Here is a 12,237-nt window from a genome sequence, read left to right as displayed (position 1 = left end):
ATTTGATCCAGTGCACCAGATTATAGCATAAACACATTTGCATCTGCAGTCCCCTAAAGCTTTCAGCAAAAATTTTCTTTTTTCATCCTGCTCATTCATTCTAATAATAAAACCTGGTCTTGTCCATTTTGTGGACCCTGCAAACACCAGCAAAAGGCTGAAACAAACAAACATCGATTCTTCCTGAGATATTCATTAATTAAGCTAAACTGAATGACAAATTACACAATTTACTGTGAAACTGTGTATGAGTGTGCAAAAGAGATTGAAAGTCAGAGTTCTGGACTCTCTGGGTTACGAGAAAGCTGAGGAAAAGTTATGCAACCAATCTTGACTGTGCAGCAAAACAAAACGATCTGTCACCTCTGATCACAGGTGCTCCTGGTACAATCTAGACACAATGAAATATTTATCACCAAAATGAAGTCTGTCTTGTGAAGCACTATATAATTGCTGTGTAAGCATGTCTTTGTCAAGTGAAAGGGTCTTCAACTGCAGTCCTCCAGCTCCGCCTGAATCAAATTAAAAGGCTCTGCAGAACTCGATTGCATGCTGAAGGGGTAATTTAACCAGCTTATTTAGATAGTTTAGGCTCAAGGACACATGTAAATTGTCTTGCAGGACAATGGCTCTCGAGGACTAGAGTTGGAGACCAGTGGTCTGGCTAAAGAAGACTATGGTATTTTAGAAACCCTGGTGGTTTACGTTTGATGCTCTCATTCTGATGATAACATGTTCTTTGCTTGTTTTCACTCCTGTCCTGTTGTAAACTCCACAATGTTGTGGTGAGACATTATGCATTACAATACCAGAAATTGCAGTGCAGCAGTTTAGCCGTCAGTAATTCTATTATTTGCACCATTTCTTTGCTGTCGTCACACATCAAACCGCCAGGCAGACATGCTATTGTTTTCACAACGCACAGATGTTACGGTCAATAAATACAACACCTAGTTGAACATGTGTCACCAGCCTAAGCTGAGGAGAAAAAAAAAATCTCATTTGCTTTTCACCTGTAACCGTCTGTTGCCAGTTGCCAGTTGCCAATGGTGTTGAGGTTCAGTGGATCTTGCATTTTATGAAAAGGTGCTGTATTTAGTCTGATTATTCAATTAGCATATTGAAATACATGCCCACATACATACACACTATGAGCTATGATATCACAGAGGAAACAGAGGGCATCCTAGTGAAGTTGATACATCTGCAGGTACATACAACTGGAAAGAGCTGACCAAAGTAACCATGGAAACAAGTCTTGGAGAACAGCTATGATCTTGGAATAATGTTTTGGCTTTTCCATGTTATCATGGTTTTTTTTGTTGTTTTTTTCTTTATAATTTGGTCCAACACCTCCAACATTTCTAGAGGAGTTTCAGGTCATTTAGATTAATTTATATAAATCAGAACAATACTTTCACATGTATGAGTATGGTCATTTCATAGTCTATCTACAAATTGAAGACCTACACCATTTTCATAGAAGACTTGAGCAACGGTGCAATACACCTCGTAGCTGGGCTCTAAAAAACTAGGTTATTTTTTAAGATTGCAGAGGCTTCTTTCTGAGAAGGGGACACATTTATGATTGAAAACCACAACATTTTGACGGTAATTCCATCAGACGCTGGTATTTAAGCGTCTGTGTCAGATCTTCTCTATTTCTGTTTATGTTTAATGAGATCAGGAAGGCCTGTATGGTTCCCCAAGCACGGACTGGAGAGATTTAATTGCATGACAGCAACAGTCAGAAAGTAAATAAAATTCCTGCAGTGCTAATTTGTTTTTCATGGTCTCTTTATCAGTTCTTCAGTACATGTTTCACCTCAGGATAAAAATCCTCAGGTTTAACTATGACTCACACAAAACCATAAAGGATTGATAATTGTGAATAAGTTATGAAGTGACAGCATGCTGTCACATATTTTTCCACCCACCTTCCTGACTTTTCTCATGTGGCCTAATTGAAAAGGAACCTGAAATTATATATTCAACTGGTAACTATGTTTGTCTCTGTACAGGAACGAGGTGAAGCAAAGCAAAAGAAAAAGCACCAGAAGTACTGAAATCGGAACTTGCTCTTGCAGAATAAACCAACATAAGTAATGCAGGATGTGACAGGATGAGTATTTAGGCTTAAGCCAACATGACGCCCTGTGAGTCGTCAGCGACTTTATGAAGCAGCGGCCTAAGTACCTTGACTCATGAGATTTCATTTTCACTTCATCACAATTATTGTGACTTTCGCAATTCACAATAATTATCCTATAGGTTAAATAATCACTGAATAAAAATGCAGTGGGTGATTTTTGTGCCATTCTACACATGCAAACTTTCATTACTGGATGGATTGAAATTAAACTTATTTTTATCCATCCCTCTTTCCTTCGCTACTGTTTCCTTCTCACCAGTGTTGCTCCTCTTGTGCAGCTCCTCCTTGCCGTTCTTGATGCTGCTGCCTGTTGCGGTCCTCCGGGCCGAGGAGGTTTTGCTGGTGTTCAGCTTTCCTGAGCTGTTACTCGACACTGAACCATCCTCCTCACTTGGCAACCGTCTGTAGTGACCATGGCAACAGAGAGACAAGGGAGAAATGATAGAAGAGGAGGGGGGGGGAGTGAGGCTTGTGAGTGTGTACACAAAATGGGCATCATTTCACAGTTATTACTGGCAGCAGACTATCAACTTTAATTACAAGTGAGAAAACAATGTTAGTGGGTAATTAGCAACAAGAATAATTTAAAAGGGCTTTAGAAAGAAGTATGTTCAAAAAGTCTACAAAGCAACTCCGAGGACGCAAGCAAAAAAGAGATAAAACTTCATTTCTGGTTAATTATTTAGATCTGAAAACATTCAGAAAAATTGAACCAGTGTATTCTTTTGAAGAAGAATTTGAAATTTTGTAAAGAATAGTTGGAGAGAGGGATGACCTCATTTAAACCTTGGGAACATTTTGTATCACTAAAAGATGAAGGTTTTTGGGGTTTTATTTTGTTTTTCTTACAAACAAAAGGAATTGTTGAATACTGTGTGAAACAGCAATGGTTTTGAAAGACCTTTACAAATACAATTCTTAGTAGTATGGTGTACATGTGCATACCATCTCCTTTAGCCTCTAAATAAAGTCAATTAATTTCTTAACACAACACATAATTGACTGAATAAACCGCGCCTACCTGTGTTAAATTATAAATGTTCTTTGAAGGCCTAAAGAGTTTGTTACAAAATATTTGGGAGCAGCATGATGACCAGTGTAATACAGCAGACGGGTCAGGGATAACGTTTAAGGCATTGTCAGGTCAGAAAATAATAACCCAACATTATCTATCTAAAACCTTTGAGCTTTTTTCAGAGAACAATCTAATATATGTGCTAACTACTCTGGAGAAGCTGCAGAGACCCACAGCTCATTTTGGACAAGGTGTTAACACGATAACTATCAGTTGTTTGTCCCACAAATCTGGACTTTATAAAGGAGTGAGAAGAAATCAATAGTTGGCAAAAAAGCAATATGAATGCCCTTGTAAAATTTACCACATGCTATGTAGGTTCAGAGTAAAATTGGTTTAAAGGACGTATAACATGGAGAAATCTGTGTGGTGGAAAAGTAACACTGTACACAATATCCCCATTGAGTAACATGCTTACGGCAGAGTCATACTGTGAAGATTTTTGTGTGTGTATGTTTTTATCAGGGGTAGGGAAGTTGCTCTGACTTGATAGGAAAAATGGATTGAGTCAATTACAGGCTAATCTTGGAGTAAAACATGTTAAAAGCTGACAGAAATGAATCCAGGGCAAAATCTTTTATCTGGAGAGGAACCATTGGCATACACCCAGGGCTACGAAGGCATGTTTATGTGTGACAGTGGCCCAGTAAAATGCAGACCTAAATTTTTCATTGTAACATAACAAAATGAAGAAAATGTGAGGGGTATAAATACTTTTGTGAGGTCCTGTACTTTCAAAATATTAAAATCAGGACGTTGTGATGATTAATCTCAATTTCAGCAGATATTCAGATGGTATGGGCAAAGAATACATGTAAATAGAGGCGGGTTGATGACAAACTTTCATCGTAGACATAGAGCTTGCTGAATCGAAGCCACAAATAATTAAAGCGGTTCTTAAAGGAAAAGGAGTTCCAAACAGATACTAGGCGAGGCTAAAAAAGTAACCAGTAAACATAAAGATTTGTTTTCACTTTTTTTTTTCTGTTTGCTTCAAACGCACAGACAGACCCACACACACTGTGGACACACACATGCATACCCAGCGTTATGCAAGCTACAGGAACCTCACTACATGACAGGCTTGTCTACAGGTGGTGTGAGACCCACGGAACAGCGAGACCAAAAATGGCAGAACCACAGGCGAGGCAAACGTGCAGCTTACATGAATACAAGCTCACACAGCTATCACACACACACACACACACACCATGCAGCCATAGCAGTAGCCAGCGATTGGCTGCGCTACAATAAAAGTCATGTGGTATCCAGAAAATAGCCGGAGGGATGGAAGGCAACATACAACGTGAGAACCATGTAAATCTGTTTGTGAAGGCCAAAGAGGGAAGCAGAAGAATCGGTAATCACACTGCTGGAAAGTGATGTTCATCCCAATATTTGTCTTCTGTCTTTCCTGTGTGCCTCACACATTGATGCTCCCTGGAGGACAAACTGAGCAGAATAAATGCACTCCCATTGAACCTGTCCTCTGCTGCACTGTGCTTAACATTCAGTCTGTGCCTGTTTCTCTCCTCCAACAATCAGCAGGTAAAACTACAGCTGCCGTTGTTTTAAGTTCAAAACGAGAAGCATTCTTCAGATGATTGGCCATTCGTCTCTGTCGATACAATAAAATTTACTGCATTGGCAACGGCTATTTTAATCCACTTGTTTGAAAGTTTATTTTGCTTTACATATATTCTCTGCTTTTCCCATCAGCTGGGGATGATCACAATTGGGAAGATGAGAAAACAGCATTTAATTAAAGAAGATGTGTGTTAAACAAGGCTGGTTGAGGACTAGACATTACCTTAACACTACACCCAGTGAGGATAAAGGTTAAAGGGGTAAAACATCTTCAAAGCTCACCCCCAGTTTACACTGCTTGCATCTCATTCTGCATATATAATGCACTTGTTATAGTCAATGAGAACGTTTACACTGCATCAGCAGGGCATCACACCTCTGCATCAAAATTTGAACCAATCCTATGTTTGACAGATACTGGAGCAACAGGAATATGAATGAGCACAACTGTATTTAAAAAAAGACTTACCGAGACAAGCTATATTGTTTTTGAATCAAGTCATTTCCTCTCACTCAACTCGAAGCAGGAGCATCAGTCAAGGGAGGCATTGTGTGAAAGATCAATTTATATAGATGAGAACTACAGTATTTTAAAGACGAGACACTCCTCCTTTTTGTCACAGATTTTATTGCAAAATCTCGCATTCCCCACGCACACTTCTCAGAACACCTCTGCGGTTCTCAAATGAGCGAAGTCAAACGCCGCTTATATCACGGAAAGTCTCAGCTCCGCCGGTGAAGTTCGCCTCGAAGCAGAGCCTCATGCAGTGTAAATCTGGGGTCAGTCTTAGACAATTGTGGTGCAGAATCGCCATGTGTTCCAACACGTTTCACTTTACGCTTGGGTTTTTGTGTGATGGATTCCTGGGTTGTTCCTAAGCTCCTCCTCAACTATTTCCTTTCTTTGGAAAATTGCTGAGCTAATTGGAGGTGACAGTTTGGGTCAGATGATAAACATTTACCACAGCTGAGTGTTCCAACAAGACAACAACAAACATGCATCAAAACTAGTTTTGGAATGAACAATCAAGGCCACCATAAAGCTTCTACAGAAATGGCCTTTACCTCAACTCTGTTAAAAATTCAATAACTATGCTACAAAGCTTATCCAGAGCCAGAAAACCAATGCGTTTAAATGAACTTGGACAGTCTTGCCAAAAAACAGAGGTCAAACAATCTCAATAATGCCAGAAGCTTGTTGGAGGCTATACAGTGTGTGTTTTCTTTGCAACCTGGCAAGTTATATACATAAAGATATTAATGTAGGTGTGTGATTGATTGATTTTTGCTATTAAAATCTACTAAAGGTGCATTTTGTAATTGTATTATACCTTAAAAGAAGACTGTTTTAAGAGCATCATTAAAATGCCAAACTAAATATAACAGTCATGCCCCTGATTTATGCATGTAGACTTTAGAGTAGCACATGTTCTTACAACAAAGACACTTATTTCGATGTGCATGCTACAGTTCCAGTGACTTTATTGTTATATGAGTAGGTATGTAGAGGGTTAAGTGTGTTTTATAGGCTATAAAGTTAGATATCCTTAGCAACATGGGTGATTCTCGTTATCCTCTTTTATTCTTTCCATCAAACCTACCATTACCTTCAGCCTGAGGAAATATTAAAATCGAACCATAAATGCATCTTTTGATGTTTCCGTTGTTCTCATTCTACACCATCACAACAGTGTGTATGAGATGAATGTTTAGTCTGGTAGTGAAACAACAATTTTACCTTTTTTAAACCCCAGTACCTTATAAGGCATGCGTTATCCGGTCGGTAAAGCTGATTATCACACTTCGCCGGCGCCTGTGGCACTGTAGCATTTCATCATTGTTATACAGGAAGGTTCCCTATGGCTCGAATACAGCTGGGGTTATAAATATACATGTATTTATTATCCTTGAGAAGCAAAGCACAACTAATCCCACCCCCATTCATTTTGGCTGAGCAGTGAGTAAATGAGGTTGTGTCTTCACTCTATTTTAATTTATCCTAAATTATGTGAGCTGAGACTTGATGCATCTCATTTATGAGGGAAATATGTCATCACTAATGTGGGTGGATGCATGTGGGTGTAGCATGTACTAGTTTACAACAAACTGATTACCACTGTGCTCAGATGGATTTTGTGTTCATGCTGAGAACACAAAGAGGACGCAGAACAAGAGTAGCCTATTTTTGTTGGGGTTTGTTTTCCGCCTGGACAAAGTGAAAATCCTAGGATGTTGCTGCGCAGGTTAATAATTCAGATGTTTTACAAGCCACGTTGAATAAAGATTATTGAGTTAAATAAATGATATTTGGTTCCAGATGTTATTTAGAAATAGAAAAGATGACCACTAATGATAAAATGTTATGTTTTAAAGTTAAACTGGTGAAGACTGACAAACACGTGTAGAAACCCCACAGCAGTTGGAGCATTAAAAAGAAACATAATTCCTGTGTCTCCCTGTGGACATTTCCCTGAGTTAATCATTACATTCTGAGGAAGCTGATTTGAGACAAAGACCTGTTTCTGTTGCAAAGCTCATGTGTGACTGTATCTCATTGTTTTTCAATGGACTCTCTCATGGGATGTCATTTGGGTTTAATGGGCTTAATTGTCCACACCTTTGAATAAAAGGCATACCCAGAGAGGATTGCAGTTTTATCTCTCTAGTGTAACTACAGTTCGTCATGCTTGTGCATAGCTTCAAGCAAAAGAATACATTTATTTTCATAAGTCTTCTGTTGCAGGATATATTTTAAGAATATCAAATAGTGTCTTTAGTTTCTATCACTGTCAAGTATAGAACCTCTGTGTTGATTGAAGAGTTCTCATGACCAAGTAAAGGTGAGAAAAGCAGCTGACGGGTATCGTTGAGCCGTAGGTTGTTTCTAATGCATCTCAGCTTTTATGGGTTCAAATCTTTTCGACACTGAGCTCTGGAGTCACACTGTTGTAACTCAAGTGACTGAATCTACATACAAGAACAGATGACAGCCCTACTGGGTGATAGTGCTAGGCATTTATTTCCATCTAAAGCTGGTAACTCTGATGAAGGAGAGATTTTAATGCCTGGTATGAATTGAATCAGCCAAGATAGATGGCAGTTCCAGCATGCCAGTCTAACATTTTGTTACCAACTTCTGTGAGTAAGCAGAAATATCTTCTCTCTTTCTTTCCATCGACAAACAGTCCCCCATTAACACGGGAGTTATCTTTACATCCCATCAGTCTGTCAGAGTCTGAAGTGCTCACTCCTGGCTTTTCTCTAGCTTAACGCTGTGATACTCAAACAAACCCTGATGTCTGGACTTCAGTGATGTAAAGCTCAGACATCTGCTCCAGCAATGAGAAGTTCCCTTTTCTCCTGGCTTCCAGCAGGAGACGGTCTCTCTGATCACCTCATTATCTCAGCAATGTAACTGGGCTCAAACACAGGATTTCGCGAAGGTGAGAATTATGAATGTGATTACCAACAAGAAGCGTCTGCATTGTTGTGACTGAGGAATCATTAAGTCAGAAGTGTGATGTGGAAAATATCTACTTTACTCTGTCACCGACACGGTCATCGCGTCAAATGTGGTTTGTTTCATCAAAAAGCAAATGTGACAAAACTCTACGATTTTTCTAAATCATTCAAATAAGACATGACTATCTCTTTCTAATTTATTTCTCATTTTAATAAATAACTATGCCATTCCTAGAGAAGCAACCTGTTTCTACAGAGTAAGAGACGCATTTATTATGTATAATGTAAAATCAACTTTTATGAGATTTATCATGTTGTATTTTAGACCCTCATCAAAAACATACCTGGAGTGTTGCTTTTATTCTTCCATGCATTTTTGACAAATCATTGAATCTCCCGTGGCAACCATTCGGGTGTGCATAAATATATGTATTATATGTATAGAAATTATATTCCCTTTACATAAACGTATATAAGTTTCCAAGCGAGTTTCCGCCCCACAGAGCACACCTTACCACGCCCTTCTCCAACTTAGCTCCTCCAGACAGCCGCAATTAGCAAACATGTGGTGGAAATGCTCATCTGGTGAGCTCATCATAGGAACTACTTCTCAGTCCAACGCTCCTAGCAACAATTGTAATCGGGATAGTGAATGGACAATGTTGTGATGACGTGCTGAAGGCAGAGTGTCTGAAAGAGCAGGAGCTTCTCAAAGAGAAGGAGGCCAGTTACAAGGCATCAAATTACAAAATGCATGTAAACATTTTTTTTTTGTTTTATCTATATATTTTAACAAACAAAGAGGGACAACGCAGCATTTTGAGTAAGCACGTAAGTCAATATCTTACCCTCCTTTGTGTACATCAGTTGATGGAGGTCTTTTATTTGCAGTCCCATCCTGATGAACCTTCTTATCCAGAGACAATGATAGCGGAGCGTCTCGAACAGCAAGGCCCAACACCAACGTCTCTTTGGTAACAGAGACAGCCTCATCACCAGTTCGACCCAGGTGCTTCTTGGCGTAGTCAAAGCCCTGTACAGGCTAGGACAAAAGAAAACAACACAGAGGGTGGTCACAGATCCACTTTCACTCACAATTGTTATGTATTAAATAAGCTCAACAGGTCAAAAGCAACAGCAGACATTGAAACCACCAGCTACAAAACAGAAAGGTACATGCAAAAAACTACATCAAGTCCAACAGTCAGTCTTGATAGCACATAGGTGAATCATACTTACCAAATGGCAAAACAAATTACAACTAGTCAATGTAATTATCGAGCTAAACATAAAGGTTCAACAAATGATAAGCGAATCTGCACACATTCCACCATGACACATTGTTGACACAACAGAAGAGCAAATTGAAGCCAAAACTGGTTCAAACAAAACAGCAATCCGCTGCCAGCTCAAATTACTCAGTAAACAAGCTAAATTCAAACACAATACCTCCAACACTGCTATTTAAAGCCTAAAACATCTAGATGACAAAAATCACACACTGTAAAAATTGCCAGTTCAGTTAAAGACATGAATTAGAGTAAAACTAATACCGTCTACTAAATGGAAGAAAAATTAACACTCTGCTCACAATTAAAATGAAAGTAATTTGACAGGCATTCCTCCTTAAGCTATTTTTATCAGTCTCCAAACAGCAGAGCTTGCATAACAAAAATTTAAGAAATAAATAATTTGGCAAAGCTGCACCTTTGAAGTCAAGGGTTTGTTAAGAGGAGATAGAATATTAAAGAGACAGCAGAATACGTTTGTGACAACTATACATAGTCGGAATACATTATTGTTTGGATAAATGGCTTTCGTTTTCAGGAACACAAGAAATAGAAAAAGTGAAAGAATGGCTTTGGGTTTGGCAGCAACAAAGATAAAACCCAATTTTTTTCCTGGGTTTTTTTTTTTTGCTCCTCTACTATTTTGAGCAACTCCAACAAGAGGATGCTTAATGCATGTGATGATGCATGCTAAATTCTGAGAGCATGTAAAGTTAGGAAGCATGGGCGTCTGGATGAGAGCGCTGCTAATAATTCATTGGTCACACACACACACACACGCACACACACACACACACACACACCGCTATGCCTTCTGCTTGCTTCAAACACAACGCTGCAGTTGTGGATAGGACTCATACATTTAGGTTCATAAAAATGAAACCACTTCCAGACAGTCCAGTTTGTCATTAATTTTTCTATAGCTCCATGGTGTTCATCAGTTTATGAGGAGATGGACTTACCTAACTATGTATGGAGATAGGCAGAAACCACCATTCCAGCAAGGGCACTCAGGTTTACACTCTCAGTCGCTTTCTGATCCAAAGTTGCAACACATTCTCACACCCGAGTCGTCATATATTGACGAGTTGGGACGCCGTCTGACCATGCGTCACATATTGACGCGAAGGGTAGCCCCTTCGCGTCAATATGTGACGACTTGGGCAGGTTCCTTCACCGTAAAATGTTGACGAATTTGACGATTTCGGAAGGTCGCATGTTTTACATGGATTATTCATGCGAAGGGTCCTCGCAAACACTGCCGAAACTTCAAAACCCCGCAAATTGGTTAGGTTTAGGGAAAAAATTACGGTAAGGCATAAGGTAAAACCCCTCGCGTCACATATTGACGCGAAAGGGGTACCCCGCGCGTCAATATGTGACGCGGAAGGACGTCCCACGCGTCAATATATGACGAGTTGGGAGTGAGAACGGGTTGAAAGTTGATGTTGGAAAAATTTAGTAGGTCTTAAGAAATGGTCAGAGAGTGGGTAGTTTTCTAAACACTATCAACAATCTAACTCACTGAGATTCAATTCAGTGTTTGTGTTTCAAATGAAATATGTATATCATCATTTTCAGTTGAAATTAAATGTTTGTCTGTTCTTTTCACTGGGATATCAGATTTCATTAATTTTATTTTGCTTAATTTATGCTGGGCAACTTGCTTTTTTTTATGTATTAAAAAAAATGTCCCTAAAAAGCAAGAAGAGAGCGCACAGCCCGTGAAACAATAATATGAAAGTTCAACATTAACAGGAAAATGAGAGCATTAATCAAAAGCCCGGTGAGAATGTAAGTGATAACTCTGAAGGCCAGTAAAAAGCCAACTCAATAATATGCAGCTGTGCTGAGGGACGCCAGACGGACAAAGATGTAAAGCTCAGACCAGAGACAGGAAAGAGAAAGTAGCTGACGTGTCACCAAGGCAATTCTTCCTCCTCACAGACTGGTCAGGAATGGTTAATGACCAGGTCTTTGCACAACTTGTTGACAAGCCACGTAGGTAAATCAGCTTTTTGACTTGTGCAGGTGTGTTGGAACAGGGAGGCATCCCAAAGCTGCAGGACAGATTGCCAGTTCAGTTAAAGACTGAAAGACTCAAGGACTGCACTTACAGATTGAGAAACTGTGTAAAGTTACTAATGACAGCAACAGCGGCACTTAACCCCAAAATACCAGAGGCAAGGGTTTGCCATGTCAAAAAGACCCACAAGGCATGTCTTGCAATGATGCCTTTGAAACGTAAAATAAAAAATTGTTTGAAGAACTGGATTTATTTCGTATGCATGTCACAAGTAATGCGGGGGGAAGGTTTAGGCTGCAGACTGTGGACACGGTCAAAGAGGTTAGAGTGAGACGCTGAAGGAGCTTCTCCCTCAGGGGACGAAAGGATTAAAGATATGTGATTCAGTCAGTCACTTACTAGTAATAGCAGCTGTCCATGGAGACTGTAAAGGTTCTCAGAAAAGACAGGACCAAAGGATGTAACCTTGAAAAGTGTAGCTGACATTTCAGGGATGGTATTTTATCTTTATAGCTCACAATTTATCATCATCTCTAAGGTCTTTTCGAACAGTCAAATCATTCTATCCTAATTGTCTATTCTTCTTTTACTTTAATTTTCATTTATTCCCCTCCCGCTTCTCCTTCCATTGCTCTCTCTCTCTTCC

General features: G+C 39.4%; 1 protein-coding gene across 2 annotated transcripts in view; it reads right to left on the bottom strand.

The window, feature by feature from the left end:
- The window catches only part of kiaa1549la (KIAA1549-like a), an 88,472-nt gene that overhangs the window by 19,221 nt on the left and 57,014 nt on the right, over positions 1-12,237 (bottom strand). For both annotated transcript variants that reach the window (XM_044125163.1, XM_044125164.1), the window contains 2 exons: positions 9,125-9,318; positions 2,409-2,554 (listed from right to left, as the gene is read on the bottom strand). In XM_044125163.1, the coding sequence (XP_043981098.1) occupies positions 2,409-2,554; positions 9,125-9,318 (340 nt within the window). The remainder of the gene's footprint in view (positions 1-2,408; positions 2,555-9,124; positions 9,319-12,237) is intronic.

Source organism: Gambusia affinis, linkage group LG08 (assembly GCF_019740435.1).
Source record: "Gambusia affinis linkage group LG08, SWU_Gaff_1.0, whole genome shotgun sequence".
Classification (NCBI taxonomy): domain Eukaryota; kingdom Metazoa; phylum Chordata; class Actinopteri; order Cyprinodontiformes; family Poeciliidae; genus Gambusia; species Gambusia affinis.
The sequence above is the reverse complement of the archived record's forward strand: the minus strand, read 5'-3'. Positions and strand labels throughout refer to the sequence as shown.